This window comes from Sander lucioperca, chromosome 6 (assembly GCF_008315115.2).
Source record: "Sander lucioperca isolate FBNREF2018 chromosome 6, SLUC_FBN_1.2, whole genome shotgun sequence".
Classification (NCBI taxonomy): Eukaryota; Metazoa; Chordata; class Actinopteri; order Perciformes; family Percidae; genus Sander; species Sander lucioperca.
In genome coordinates this window covers 24,583,956-24,600,514 of record NC_050178.1, presented here as the reverse complement: position 1 = coordinate 24,600,514, position 16,559 = coordinate 24,583,956, and the positions used below count along the sequence as shown (strand labels likewise).

At 42.8% G+C, this 16,559-nt stretch overlaps 1 protein-coding gene across 1 annotated transcript in view; it reads left to right on the top strand.

Annotated features, from left to right (window-relative positions):
- mmp24 (matrix metallopeptidase 24) overlaps nt 1-16,211 on the top strand; it is a 93,152-nt gene extending 76,941 nt beyond the window's left edge. Inside the window, exons 7-10 of the mRNA XM_031303604.2 lie at nt 3,407-3,621; nt 9,238-9,376; nt 12,413-12,679; nt 15,296-16,211. Coding sequence (XP_031159464.1) covers nt 3,407-3,621; nt 9,238-9,376; nt 12,413-12,679; nt 15,296-15,660 — 986 coding nt within the window. The 3' untranslated portion in view covers nt 15,661-16,211. The remainder of the gene's footprint in view (nt 1-3,406; nt 3,622-9,237; nt 9,377-12,412; nt 12,680-15,295) is intronic.
- The last annotated feature ends 348 nt before the right edge of the window (nt 16,212-16,559 follow it).

The following is a 16,559-nucleotide window of genomic DNA, read 5'->3' as shown; positions in this document are numbered from 1 at the left end:
TTGTCAGTTTCCTGTCCTGCGGCCACGTCGTTTAAATAGCAAATGCACCTGTGCCCATCTGTGCGCCCATGGGTGTGCTGGTCTTACAGGGAGGTGTGTTCAGGTGCATTCTGGGCATATTGCTATCTTGAGGCAGCACGAAGTGATCGCGTCATTGACCTGGTCTAAAGTCAATAATGCATTTCGTTGTTATTTTAACAGAGCATTAGTAAAATGTGCCTAGGCTTATGCACAGCGCGCGCACACTATGCTTGTTACACACACAGGGACTCACAGCAGCACACACACATGCAGAAGATAAAAAATATATATATTACGGTGCAAATCCTCCATCATAATAGCAATGCGCCAAGGTCCGAACGCGCCTGGCTTTTAAAGGGAATGGGAGGTGATCTCTGATTGGTTTATTGCATGTTACGCCCAAAACACACCTATGAATTAATGAAGACACTAAGTACAACCCTTTAGAACCATGTGCCCGGCACATAGACCCTTTTTTCCGCCATCAAACTAGCAAAAGTGGATTTGGACATTCTGTGTGCTTAGATCGTTAAAATAGGGCCCTTCATGTCAAGCAGTCCTGTCAAACAAAGGCCTAAAATGCCCAAAAAGTAATCTTTTAAAAAAAAAACTCAGATTGGACAGATAGTCTAGCTAGCTGTCTGGATTTACCCTGCAAAGAAGTGGAACGATATATAGACTGTGTTGCTAACGTGTAATAAATACAAATTACAGTGCTTTCCTTTTCATAGCTAAATGTAAGAATGGTTCATGAGAACAGCCTGCTGAAAAACAATCTACAGTTCTGATCAACCTTTGCCTGGAAAGAGACCGATTTAAAAGAAGACAAAAAAAAGTGTGACTTTGTGTCTTTTTCCTTTTGTGTTTACACCAGAGACTCTTTGTTCCATTTCAGAGAAGATGCCTCACATGATCTTTCTGAAGAGTGAACAGAGAACAAACAGGCTGTCAGACGCAGACACATTTCTTTCTGTCAGTCCCGAAACAATCACGACAGCTTTCTGTTGTAATGTAGTGCAACATGTCCTTGTGATGCAAAGACACAAAGAAGGAAAGGAACTCAGAGTGTCTGCTGGCTCAGAAAATACGTGTTAGTGAAGAACATCTCCATCAGATCCAGATCTTATTTAATATTTTCATCAGTAGTGCTTCACAAATAGCCAGATGAGATACAGACTAGGGCTGCAAGTGAAGATTATTTTCATCGTCGATTAATCCGTCATATTATTTCCTGGATGAATGGATTAGTTGTTTGGTCTCTAAAATGTCAGAACATGGTGACAAATGTGGATCAGTGTTTCCCAAAGCCACCCACACACACACACACACACACACACACACACACACACACACACACACACACACACACACACACACACACACATACACACACACACAGACACACACAGACACACACTCACACAGACACACGCAGACAGACACAGACAGACACACACACAGACACACACATACACACACACACGCAGACAGACACAGACAGACACACACACACTCACACACACACACACGCAGACAGACACAGACAGACACACACACACACAGACACACACACACAGACACACACAGACACACACACACACACACAAAATGTACGAGATTGAAAACGAAGGTAACAAGCAACTACATGTGAATGAGTGTCTGTCTTAAAATTTAAATTACGCTTCATCAAAGCTTTCCGAAAATGGTGAAAAATGTGGATCAGTGTTCGCCAAAAAGTCCAAGATGACGTCCTCAAATGTCTTGTTTAGTCCACAACTCAACTCAAACAACAAGATATTCAGTTTACTGTCACAGAGGAGAGAAGACACTAGAACAGATTCACATTTAAGAAGCTGGAATCAGAGACGTTTTGGATGTTTTTTTAATACAAAATGACTCAAACGGATTATCAAAATAGTTGGCGATTAATTTGATAGTTGACATTTAATAGAATCGATTCATCTTTGCAGCGCTACCTGTTTTTGTTCTTCAGTTACGCTGGTCTGGTTTCCTTTAAGCTTCAAAGCAGGAATCCTTTTCAATAAATCTTTACATTAAAGGTCACAATACACAAGTGACATTTCCAGTCCGTGTTGAAGGGAAACAGTATTTTTCCACTTCTCTTGTGTTCAGTGTGGATAATAAAGCCTGTTATTGTGTCTGGCTGCTGAGAGTTGATCTGATTGGCCTCGCTGCTCCGTCTCTCCAGCAGTAAGACCTGGATACCGCGTTGGAGGCGTATGGAATGCCATTTTTTTCAATATTAAATAAATGAATAAATACATAAATAAATAAATGAATAAATACATGAATAAGTACATAAATACATGAATAAATAAATAAATATGCCTTTGAAATACATCATGAAATAAATAAATTAGCCAATAAATAATTAAATAAATATAAATATTCATATAAAAATGAATCAATTAGTTAAATAAATATATTAAAATGTTTTACTTTTAATTATTTCATGGTATTTATTTCAAGAGACTTTTATTTCATAAGTCCACATTTCTTTATTTCCGTGGACTTTTATTTCCTAATGCCACATTTATTTATTTCCCTCTCTATTTATTTCCAGTTCTTATACGTTAGTTCTTATTCTTTGGTGTTTTTTTGCCCCCAACATCTCCTCCCAGGCAGCACGGCAGTGGTTATGTTTAGGGTTAAGGTTAGGGTTAGCTGCCTGGAAGGCGCCGTTGGAGGCAAAAAACACCATTGAGCTTCTTATACGCAAATCAGGGGGCGTGGCTATCGACACGCAATGCAGCTGACACGCTCACGCCACGCAGCCAGTGTGTGGCCGGCCTAACCCTAACCCCTAAACCAGCACTCGGTCGTGGTGCCCACGGCTCTATTCTGAATGTGAGAGATAGCCACGCCCCCTGATTTGCGTATAAGAAGCTCAGTGGTGTTTTTTGCCTCCAACGGCACCTTCCAGGCAGCTAACCCTAAAAAATGTTGTGGGAGGATAGGGCTTAAATTAAAGGAAAATGTAGGAACACAAGACCTAATTTTGAAGCCGTCCTAGAAATGTGGGAACATAGGGCCTAATTTTAAGAAAAATCTTAGAAATGTGGGAACATAGGGCTGTGGGACCCTTGGGCTGTGGGACCATAGGGCTGTGGGACCATTGGGCTGTGGGACCATAGGGCTGTGGGACCCTTGGGCTGTGGGACCATAGGGCTGTGGGACCATTGGGCTGTGGGACCATAGGGCTGTGGGACCATAGGGCTGTGGGACCATAGGGCTGTGGGACCATTGGGCTATGGGACCATTGGGCTGTGGGACCATTGGGCTGTGGGACCATTGGGCTGACCCCGTCTCATAGACCCACAAACAGAACTCACTCTTGTTGTTATGGATGTTTTTCCGTCTCCAGGCATCCCCACGGCCATGCTGGAGCCCACCAGGCCGTTACCCACCTTACCCTCCCGACGGACACACTCCACCTCTGAGCGGAAACACGACCGCCACTCCCGCCCGGCGCGCCCGCCCGGCGACCGGCCCGCACTGCCTGGCAACGGCAAACCCAACATCTGCGACGGCGACTTCAACACGGTGGCCTTCTTCAGACGGGAGATGTTTGTCTTCAAGGTGAGCAACAGGAAACACGGTGAACACTCGCCAGGTCAGAGACAAAAAAGACACGTTCACACAGTGGTGTAGTCTACCTGATACGCAGGTATACGCAGTATACCCACTAAGAAAGTTATACTTTCCATTATAGTTTTGATATATTTTGATTGTCATCTGTGTTTTTCTTCTTCACATAGGCTAAATAAAGGTATTTCCACCGTAAATTGGTGCATAAAAGTGTGTCAGAATGCAGGAAATTAAGTTGTTGATGCTCAAAACTTCCCTGGGGGAGGACACCCAGACGTCTCGTTTTTGGGTCCATTGTTTTGTCTAGTGCTGCAACGGATTAGTTGTTTGGTCTCTAAAATGTCAGGAAACAGTGAAAAATGTGGATCAGTGTTTCCCAAAAAGCCCAAACTGACGTCCTCAAATGTCTTGTTTTGTCCACAACTCAAAGATATTCAGTTTACTGTCACAGAGGAGAGAAGAGACTAGAACATATTCACATTTAACAAGCTGAAAGCAGAGTAGTTTTGCATTTTTTTAGAAAAAAACTAATCAAACCGATTAATTGATTATCAAAATAGTTGCTAAATTGTTTAAAATAGTTGACAACTAATCGATTAAACTTTTGCAGCTCTAAAATGTTTAAATCACAAAAATAAATACACTTAGCTATCAAACTTCTCGGAAATCTGACATTGTAAAAGGATACACACACACACACACACACACACACACACACACACACACAGACACACAAACACACAGACACACACACACACACACACACACACACACACAAACACAAAGACACACACACACACACAGAGACAGACAGACAGACACACAAACACACAGACACACACACACACACAGACAGACAGACAGACACACAAACACACAGACACACACACACACACACAGACAGACGGACAGACAGACACACAAACACACAGACACACACACACACACACACACAGACGGACAGACACACACACACACCGACAGACGGACAGACACACAAACACACAGACACACACACACACACACACACACACACAGACGGACAGACACACAAACACACAGACACACACACACACACACACACACACACACAGACAGACACACACACACACAGACAAACAGACACACACACACACACAGACACACAGAGACAAACAGACACACACATGTACACACACACACACACACACACACACACATTATCTCGTCTTTTGAGAACAGGATTCTGTCCTTTATGTAATTAAGTGCTGCAGAGGCTGAGTCATCCGGCCCTGAGTGTCTGTATGAAACAGGCTGACACGTCTTGGGGATTGAGATGAAGCTTAATTGAACATTAAGCGAGGAGGATGCAGGACGTGAGCGGCTGGGAGCGAGGTGCGGTCGCTGTGCAGCTCAGGAAGTAACGATCGCTCCGACGCTGGCACATTACGGGTCGATTCCCACTGGAGAAGCCCCATCTTCAAGCAGCGGTGCAAGACATATTCAGATCCTTTACTGCAGTAAAAGTACTAATACCAGTCTGTAATACTCTGTTAGAAGTAAAAGAAGTCTTTCCGTTGAAGATGCGTAACCATGGTAACCCCTGTTTTGTAGTGTTGGTTTCATACTACGGTTTCGGACATACTAAAAAATCTCACGTACTGTTTTAGCTACTAAATAGCACGTTAGTTTGGGATTTTCCAACGCAGACGATGTGTTTTGTGTGCAGAAATCTTAATGTGTAAATTAACAACAACAAAAAATTCATTTTGATGTGTGTGATCTTTAAAGTGACTGTTAGAAAAGGTCGCGGACCCGTCTCGCTCTCCGTCTGTCCACCGTCCTGCTTGCCGATGTGTGTCTCTCTCCTTTCTATCGGCTCACCCGTCTGTCTCCTCTCGGGGGGATTCTTACCTGACAAACTATCTCATTTCTCTTCCTCAATTGTCTGTCTGTCTGTCTGTCTTTCTACCGGCCTACCTCATCTGTCTGTGTGTGTGTGTGTCTGTCTGTCTATTAACTAAGCGGATCATTAGAAGTGAATGAAGTCGAACTGGGAGCAGCTGCTCCATGAGTTATTTTAGGCTCAGGTGTGTTTATAATATATGCTGCATATACATTTTACTTTATGTGGAACAGCTCCTTCAAACTGGGTCATTATCTGCTAATGCCTACCGTACACTAAAAGACATCATCTCACACCTAACGTTCACATGTAAAGACTGGGGATCTCGCAGGGTCACACATAGCAAGACTACAACTAGATCCGTTTTGAAAAATGTAACCAAGCATTAGCTGGTAACTTGAGGGAAAGTTTGCCGATTTTGGTGGCAGTACCCGGCTGTACTGTGTGTTTAATTTGACCCGTTTTCAAAGTTTTTAATATCAAAAATATGGGTTTCTTAAACCAAATTGCCCAAAAATAACATGGATGTACGTTGTATGGAACCCATACAACACATAAACAAAAATAATGATTCTTTTTGGGTGTTTTATTCAATTTCATAGCATTTAAATGGTTTCAAAACCATGTCCTGACTAAGCTTTGACAGTCTGTGATCCACCACAACATCCTCTTATCTTAGCTAATAGTAAAGATAATTCATAATGGTTTTTTAACTCAAATTGGTATAATGTCATGTAAGTTAGGTTTATTGACCATACATTTAAAAAAGTGTTGAAAAAAAGTGACAAAAACATTTAAAAAAGCGCCAAAAGCATCGAAAAAAAAAAAAGTGAAAAAATGTTGGAAAAAGCGCCAAGAAAAGTTTTCAATCTTGACCCGCTAGGAACACAAGTACATGGTCGACGGGAAGACAACACAAGGGTTAAGCTGCCAGAGTGTGTTTTACATTATATTCCTCTAAGGAGTAAACCGTGTGTTCAAAAAAGTCTTGAGCGCTTTTTTCAAACGGCACGCCGACTTCTTTTTTGCAGCTCAGGGCGTCATTTTGAAGTTGGAAAAAAAAACGCCCTACGTCAAGTGCTTTTTTGACAGCCGACCAATGACAAGCGGACTAGCCAGACCTGTCGTTTCCATAACAACAAAACATTTAGTCACAGCGAGTTATATGATATGACCAGGTGCTCCCTAATCAGGGAACTCACTTTATGTAACGTTAGCAGCAGCACTCTCTCTCTCTCTGTTCTTTCTCCAGCGCCCTAGTCAACTTTTTCTTGTCAAAAAAGACGCCAAGTGTGAACATATAGCCTTATGGTTAAAAATCGACCATAAACAACACCGTAGCCGTTTGCTGCTTCCTGTTTGGTGCTGGAGGGAGCGCACCCATTTGGTTGTGGATTTAACTTCACTACCATGACTTAAAACGTTCGATAATATCAAACACGTTTGTCTGCGCTAAGAGGCAGTGGGCGTTTGAAAGAAGACACTCATTATGGGATGTTTCCACGGTGAGAGAAACACTCTTGGCTTCTTTTGCTAGATGTGAGAAGCATCGATTTTCCTTTTTCTCTCTCTTTGGGTTCACACAGAAAAACATTAGCGGCCAGCAGATGATGTCGGATCATTCGAGATAGTGTGTGTGTGTGTGTGTGTGTGTGTGCATGTGCGTGTGTGTGTGCGTGTGTGTGGCATTCAGTGGGGACTGTGTCCTACATTCGCCGGAGCCAAATGATAATGAGCTCAGATTGATGCTCGCCCTTCTTCTTCCTGCCTTCTCTGTCTGTTCTTTGCTTTGTCTTCTCTCATCTTTTGGCTTCCTGCGCCTTTCCTCTTCCTTTCCTTCTTCCACATACCTTGCATCACCTCACTTTTCTTATCCGTGTCTTCTGTTTGTCTTCTTTTCTCACATGCTTCATCTTTTATCCACCCCGCCAGAATCAGAATATTTTAGTAATCATCAGGGGAATTGATCAGTTACAGTCCGTCCAGTGAAATTTAAAGCATAAATAAGAGTCAACAAGTGTATAATGTAACATAGCTAAAGTGCAGAAAAGTTAAATAAACGTAGGTTGAAAAGAGACATGCATTTGACAAAACCAACTAGGGATGGATGTTGAATACCCGGTGCCTCGTTTCGGTGCAACTTAAATGCCTGCGCTGCTCTAAGGTGCTCTAAGACTGGCATTACAGGAACCAGAAGCATCAGTTCAATTTTATTTATATATATCGCACGTTCAAAAACAACCATAGTTGACCAAAGTGCTTAACCCTTGTGTTGTCTTCCCGTCAACTTTCTGGGTCAACATTTTAAATTCAAACTTTGCAACACACTCACACTTTTTTCCAAGTTTTTTGGTCACCTTTTCCGATGTTTTTGTCGATTTTTTCCCAAGTTTTTCAAGCTTTTTTCGACATTTTTGTCACTTTTTTCAACGTTATTATTTTTTTTTTTTTTTTTTTTTTTAAATGCTATAGAATTGAATAAAACACCTACATTCAATGAAAGTAGTGAACTGATCATTTATTTTACTTGTGAAGAGTAATAGTTGGAGAACCATCCACGTTATTTTCTTTGACAATTTGGTTGAAAGAAACCCCAAATTTCTGATATAGAAACTTTTTGGAAATGGGTCAAATTTGACCCGAGGACAACAGGAGGGTTAACAAGCTCAAACAAACTAATATGGATAATATACACAAACAATAAACAATACAAAATAACCAACCAACAGTAGAAAAAGGTCAAGGTGTCAAAGCTGAACTTGAATTGAAAGCCAACGAATAGAAGTGGGTCTTAAGCAAGGACTTGAATGTTTCAGCGGTCCGAGCAGTTCTAATATGCATAGGTAAACTATTCCAGAGGTTTGGAGCTGCCGCTGAAAAGGCTTGGTCACCTTTATTTTTTTAACCTGGATAGAATAGAATACTTTATTTGTCATTGCTTTGCAGACAACGAAAAGCAGTTTAGCAGCTCCGCATTGACGGCATAACACAATATTAAAACATTCAAGCCAGGATAAAATAAATAAATAGAGTTAAGTTGAAAAGTTGCATAAGGGATTAGGGTAGAATCCCTTATGCAACTTTTTAACTTAAATCTATTTGATCTTGGAACATTGAGGACCATCTGATTTGAAGACCTCAGTGCTTTGACAGGTGTAATGACTTGTAAAAGCTCTGATAAATAAAGAAGGCGGCTACTCATTTAAAATCTTAAAATCAGTCCTGAAACGGACAGGAAGTCAGTGGAGCGAGGCTAAAACTGGGGTTATATGTTCACACTTTTTAGTCCCAGTTAAAAGCCGAGCTGCAAAGATATAAAGAGTTACAGTAGTCTAGTCGGGACGTAATAAATGCATGTATAACTCGTTGTCTGTGCTGCTAGTTAACGTCACACTTGACAGCGGGTAACATTAGCCTACCGTTAGCTAGTAGCTGGTTTAAACACGGTTAAAAAGCTGACAGCTAAACGGTCTAACGTGTTGCTGTATTTCACTGGAAAGGATTCCAACAGCGGGACGTCCAACAGTCTGCAGCTGAAGACACAGAGGAGTCTAGCTGAGCGTTGAGACACCGCGGACACTGCCGTAGTTGTCAGTTGTTGGAGAAACAACAAAGACCGGACTAAATTGTGTGTTCAGGTGCACCTCGTAAGCTCACGGTGCATTCAATGTTGATGCCTCTCATGACTTTAAATCTCAAACGTGTGACCTGCTGTGTTGCAGGACCGGTGGTTTTGGCGTCTGAGGAACAACAAGGTGCAGGAGGGTTATCCCATGCAGATCGATCAGTTCTGGAAGGGCCTGCCGCCTCGCATCGACGCTGCCTACGAGAGATCTGATGGCAAATTTGTCTTCTTCAAAGGTATGTCAGGAAGAATACTCAGCTGTGTACAAACACTCTGCTTTGTTTCTCTCATATTCAACATCTATGTATCACAGTTCTGTCTTCAGTCTCATGGGTCCAGATATATAAATACAGAGGGGCGGTAAAGACACCAATTTATTAGTTTTTTTTTGTCATTTGAGTGCCATCATTTTCAAAAACTTACAAATGACTAGATGTGGATGAGTGTTTCCCAAAAAGCCCAGGATGATGTCCTCAAATGTCTTGTTTTGTCCACAACTCAAAGATATTTAGAGGAGAGAAGAAACTAGAAAATATTCACATGTACCAAGCTGACACCAGAGAAGTTTAACTTTTCGTTTATAAAAACCTGTTTAATTGATTGTCAAAATAGTTGCTGATTAACTTATTGGTTGACAACTTATCGATTAACCTTTGCAGCTCTATTATTCTTACAGTCCTTGGTCAGATGGGTTCTTCTTGCTTTATAGCAATCATCATGTTTTGTGTGAGGTCACAGGCTCAGGCTAAAGGAAAGAGCGTGCAATCCATCAAAATCAGAAGTCACAAATCGGAATGATCCTCATGATTTATTGTAAGGAATTATTTTAAATAAGGCCCTAAGGCCTGTCAAATCTAACTCCAATGTATTAATTCCCACGCCTTCTTTAAGTTTACCAGAACAGAAGGATAACAGCATAAAAGTTACAACACAATTGTGGGTTCACAAACAGAGTCTAAGTTTCCCTAGCGACAGACATTAAGTCGAACCTCAGTCCACCAAGATCTCCTCCGAAATGAACTCCGATCTAAGCTTTCCCTGTGTCTTAATTCTCTCCTCACAGGGGGGTGTCTTCATAAATACACACACCAAGGTCGGGGTCTCTGTGTGTTGCAACTTCCATCTCTTAACTTTTTAACTTTTCCTGTTCTTCTGCTTATCTGTCTGGTACACAATGCATTCTTATGCCATAAAACGCTTCAGTTGATCCTGGCTTTAAAATGAAGTGATGGATTTACGGACCAAATGGCCGACAATGTCCCTGGAAAATGTTTTATTTCTGTTGATATTGAAAAGGTTAAAGACCATTGTGTCATAATCTAGAAACTTGGTAGCAACAAATGGCATTTTGTGTGACATTTAAAATGAGAAAAAATGTTTGCCTGAATATATCTGATATCTGTTAATACTCACAATGAAATATAAACAGGTTTCACTGCAGTTGCTGTTTACTTCAGCTTTTCTTCTCTCCCTCTTCCTCTCTTTGCTCTCTGCTCTTTGCAGCTCTACAAATGACTATATATTCTCCCAGTGCAGCTAAGCGACAGAGGAAGGTGTTAAGAGAGAGTAACACACTTTTGTCTATGACTACGGGAACCCATCGAGTCTCACGGAGATCTCTCCAGATGTTCAGTCTGACTCCGCTTTAGCTCGTTAACTTGCAGTTCCAATTAGCTATTAATGTTGTTAGAAATGCATTATGTTTCCGTCAACTGCTCGCTGGGGGTTAATGAGTCATAAATGACTTAATATACTATTAGAAAGTGGCATCATTGCATATTTGATCTATTAAGTTTTGATTACGTGCGTAGGTTTTTCTCACGGAGATGCTCTGAAGAAATTCAGCCGATTTTTGCTCTTCGTCTTCAGTGGAACAAAAACTTTTCTGAAACGAATCTCTGCTGCCATCTGACATCTGCTCCAGTGTGATTAGACGACATTAGATGTCCTGCTCTCTACATGCCCTCCTCCTCCCACTGAAAATATCTTTAACAAAATGTGAAAAAGAGAATGGCAACGCAGCCGGCCTAAAGTAATAGATTTTTAGTCTATGTATGAAACCGCCGTCATCCTTTGCCTGCTCTCTCTCTCTCTCTCTCTCTCTCTCTCTCTCTCTCTCTCTCTCTCTCTGCTTCCATCTCCATCTCACTATTTCTCACTTTCTTTGTAACACACACACACACACACACACACACACCGACATCTTCTGATGGAGTGTCCTGCTATCGCGGTCGGCCAGGAGCAGATATTAATAGCTTCGCTCTCTCAGCTGCCGACTCTCTCTCTCACACACACAGACACACACACACACACACACACACACATAGAGACACACACACAGACACCCACACAGAGACACACACACACACACACACACAGACATACACACACAGTCACACACACAGAGACACACACACACAGACACATACACAGAGACACACACACACAGACACATACACAGAGACACACACACACGCAGACAGTGATGTGTCTTGCACACACTGTGGACAAAAAACCCACACACAGAATTAGCAGGGTTTGTTGTGAGTGAGTATGTGTCTTTTTTTTGGGTTTGCAGGTAAAATCTCTTCTCGGTGAGCTGGCATAGGGAGGCATAAAACATTTACTTTCAGTAGGTTTACCGGTTCATGGCGCTTCTATTTTTACAGCGTGGATGACGTAGGACAGAAAACAGCACTACCCAATAATCCAGAGGCAGCTGACAGGTCACTTATACCGGTTGGAAAATAGCTCAATCATTGTACTTCAGTACAATTTCGTGTTACTTTTTTTAGATACTTGCAATTTTACTCCAGCACATTTCAGAGGGACATTTTGTACTTTTTTAGTAAGTTCACTGCTGGTTTTGGTTAACTTCCTGTATTTGGATCGGATCGCGTTCTCTAGAGCACTTGGAAATGAACTCAGACCCCCACCCCCAACGTTGTAGGGCGTTTTCACACCTATAGTTTGTTTGCTGTCTTTTTGGGGTTTGGCACACAACTAGGCGGGCAAAAATGTAATATGAGCCTAAATTAACTTGCGGGCCAGATCGAAATCTGCGAAGGGCCGGGTTTGGCCCACGGGCCTTGAGTTTGACAGGTGGTTGAGACATTATGGCTGAAAGTCAAAATCCTTATGGAGAAAATGACGGCACTTTTTAATTCCGGGAACCACACTGTTGAGCTCTATAAACATGAGGTAATATAAGGTAATAAAGGTGAAAAAGGTGTGTGTAATAATCCAACCAATCTTTCCCCTCCCCCTTGCAGGCGATAAGTTCTGGGTGTTTAAGGAAGTGACGGCCGAGCCCGGATACCCCCACAGCCTGGTGGAGCTGGGCAGCTGCCTCCCCAAAGACGGCATCGACACGGCTCTGCGCTGGGAGCCCGTCGGGAAAACCTACTTCTTCAAAGGAGACCAGTACTGGCGCTACAACGAGGAGAAGCACACGGCGGACCCAGGGTACCCCAAACCCATCACCGTGTGGAAGGGAATACCTGACGCACCACAGGGGGCCTTCATCAGCAGGGAGGGATGTGAGTACCCACTATTCATACACTTAGACATCCAGACTTCTTTTTTCATACAGTACGTCAGGATAAAATGTAATTCGTGGTGATCTCAATCGTTCAAATTTGATATTTGAGGGGACTTTCACACCTACTTCGTTTGGCACGGACTTTCGGACTTTTCAGTTTGATCCGAACCAAAATTCCAGCTTCAGGGGCAGGCTTACCAAATCACTGAAAGAGTGTATTTTAAATTTGCTTTCGTTTCATATATCTACTTCAGTGATTCACATTAGTCAATTTCAAATATGCGCAGAGAATGACCGCCAAGCAACTGTGTGTGTGGTGTGTGTGTGTGTGTGTGTGTGTGTGTGTGTGTGTGTGTGTGTGTGTGTGTGGTGTGTGTGTGTGTGTGTGTGTGTGTGTGTGTGTGTGTGTGTGTGTGTGTGTGTGTGTGTGTGGTGTGTGTCTGTGTGTGGTGTGTGTCTGTGTGTGTGTGTGTGTGTGTGTGTGTGTTTTCCTTGTAGTTCTCTGCCATCGTTAGTAGTAAATGTACTTTTAATAACCTGTTGTGCATAAAGTGAAGTGATTACTCAACGCATATCTTGAAATATAAATACTTACGGGTGTCAATCGATTACAATATTTAATCGCGATTAATCGCACATTCTATCTTATGTTCTTAATGTACTTTAAAAGGGATATTTTTCAAGTTTTTAATACTCAAGTAGTACTTGAGACTGGACTCAGGTGGTAACTCAGTTCACATCGACTTCCTTTTCTACTCAAGGAGCTTTGTTTCTGCTCCACAACGTTACCGCTGCATCGCTTCCTGATTTCCGAGGCCACACACGATCTGCGAAATTTTCCGTGGACTTTTCTGCACATTTTAAAACAAATTTAAAAGGATTCAAATACATTTCAGAATGTTAACACCCCAAACAGTAAGACAGTCCGCTAAAGTCAGCAGATTTCATTTTTATAAATAAATAAAAGAATTCATGTAGTCGGCGGTCAGAAAGACACATTGAACTCCTGATATTTCATAAAATACTTTTAGTTGACAACTACTTGCAGTTTGTTTTTTTAGCTTTTCATCACATCTACCTGTATGTGTGAGCCTGTGTGTTGTTGGTGAATCACTTCATGTTTTTTCTCTCTCACTCTGTGTCTCTCTCTCTCTCACATACTGTCCCGTTTGTCTCCCAGCTACAGTGTGTGTGTGTGTGTGTGTGTGTGTGTGTGTGTGTGTGTGTGTGTGTGTGTGTGTGTGTCTCACAGGCATTACATAATATTACCCTTCAATAAAAGCAACCGACTGCTGGGACTGAAATACTGTAACTGCCTGTAACCGCCGTGTCACAAACGAAATCGTACCTGTAACAAGATTTCAGCGTCACAGCTCAACCCGTTCTCATTCTGAACTCATAAAATAAGGACGTTTGGACAGTGGCTGTCAGCGCTAAAGGGACAGCAATAGTCCCGACCAAGCGCGTTTACTTACAGCGCTAAAGGGACGGCAATAGTCCCGACCAAGCGCGTTTACTTATAGCGCTAAAGGGACGGCAATAGTCCCGACCAAGCGTGTTTACTTATAGCGCTAAAGGGACGGCAATAGTCCCGACCAAGTGCGTTTACATATAGCGCTAAAGGGACGGCAATAGTCTCGACCAAGTGCGTTTACATATAGCGCTAAAGGGACGGCAATAGTCCCGATCAAGCGCGTTTACTTAAAGCGCTAAAGGGACGGCAATATTCCCGACTCCCGACCAAGCAGGTTTACATATAGTGCTAAAGGGACGGCAATAGTCCCGACCAAGCGTGTTTTTAGTTATAGCGCTAAAGGGACGGCAATAGTCCCTACCAAGCGCGTTTACTTATAGCGCTAAAGGGACGGCAATAGTCCCGACCAAGCGCGTTTACTTAAAGCGCTAAAGGAGACTTTTAGCGTCAATAAGAACGACAAAGGCACCTGACCAAGCGTCCATATTTTACGAGATGGGTGTGAGAACCTGTTGCACAGCTGAGAGAAGGGAGCTGAGGACACTGACGGATGTCTTTCACTTGAAGAAGAAGCTTTTCTTAAAGAGGGAAGGACTGTTTCCTGAGAGTGAGCTTTTTCAGGAACTGAGGAAAACATGGCGTTACCTAGTCATAGCGTAGTAATTGAATGCTCAATAAACATTTGTCTTGATGAAGTTATTTTAACATTTACTCTTTACGTTTCCTCACAAAACTCAACCCACTAATCTCCATTTCCTGTTCTCTTTCCTTTACCTTCCTCCATCCCTCCCTCCCTCCCTCCAAACGTTCTTCATCCCTTCCTCTCTCTCTCCCTTCCTTCCTTCCTTCCTTCCTTCCTTCCCTCCCTCCCTCCCTCACGCCCTCCCTCCCTACTTTCTTCCTCCCTTCCTTCCTTCTCAATTTCATTCCCTCCCTTCCTTCCTTACTTCCTTTCTTCCACCTACCTTCCTTCCTCCTTCTCTCCCTTCCTCCCCTCTTTCCTCCTTCTCCTCCCCTCCCCTCCTTCCTCCCCTCCTTCTTCCCTCCCTCCCTTCCTCCCGCCCCTCCTTTCTTCCTCCCTCTCTGCCTCCCTTCCTTTCTTTCTCCCTCCCTGCATCCCTCCCTCCCTTCCTTCTTCAGACTACACCTACTTCTACAAGGGGAAGGATTACTGGAAGTTCGACAACCAGAAGCTGACAGTGGAACCCGGGTATCCAAAGTCGATCCTGCGCGACTGGATGGGCTGCGACCAGTCCGACATGGAGCGCTCCGGCAGCAAGGGTAACCGCGGAGACCGCCAGCTGCCCCTCGACGACGTGGACATCATGGTGACCATCAACGATGTCCCGACGACGGTCAACGCCATCGCCGTGGTGATCCCCTGCATCCTGTCGCTGTGCATCCTGGTGCTGGTGTACACCATATTCCAGTTTAAAAACAAAGGAGTGCAGCAGAACACCATGACTCAGCACTATTACAAATACCCGGTTCAGGAGTGGGTATGACAGGCAACTTTCCTTTTTAAGGAGGTCAATGTTTGTGGATTTAAGGGGGTCAAGCAACTCTATACCGTTAGCTAGCTTATGTTGGCTAATGGCCAGGAACGCTAGCGAAAAAAACAATGGAAAGTCAACGCTGAAAGACGCTAGTTGTGCAAGCTACTGATAAAAGTGCGGACACTGAAGAAGCTCTGCGAGAGAAGATTCAGACATTTGCTCACAGTGTGTGTGTGTGTGTGTGTGTGTGTGTGTGTGTGTGTGTGTGTGTGTGTGTGTGTGTGCGTATGCGCGTGCGTGTTTGTGCACTTCAGTGTAAAACTTACTTTACACGGCTTTTTCCCGTTCCTCACTGGGCGAGGACGCGTAAAACAAACATGGCTGAGCACAGCAAAAACAAGTCCGCAAAGACTCCAGCAGGAAGATCTGATTGGCTGAGGACGGATGACTGATTCTTCAACAACCTCTCTGGTTAAGTGAAACGGAGTCTTATGAGCAACGCTGAATTTTGTTTGACTATTTCTTCTTGGACCTGCAACATGACTCTTCTCAGTGAAAATAAAAAAAGAAAGAGGATTTGGAGCAAAATCGATATGCTCCTCAAAGCCACACAACACCATAAAACAACTTGTACGCTTGAACTACTTACTATTGAAATTTTGAAGAAGAAAAAAGAGAAAAGACATGGTTTAAAAATATCAAACTTGAAGATAAAAAAATTTAGGTAGAAAAGGCCATAACAAAAAGAAAACTAAGGATCTTTCCGTGGATCTGTGAATTTTACTTAATTTATTTATAGTTATATGGAGCTGTAAAACTGTCAAAGAGGACCTTTTTCTCTCTTTCTTTCACCACCCACAACAACAAACATCTTCATCACCATTAACTCAGACCTTTGTCAACTTAAA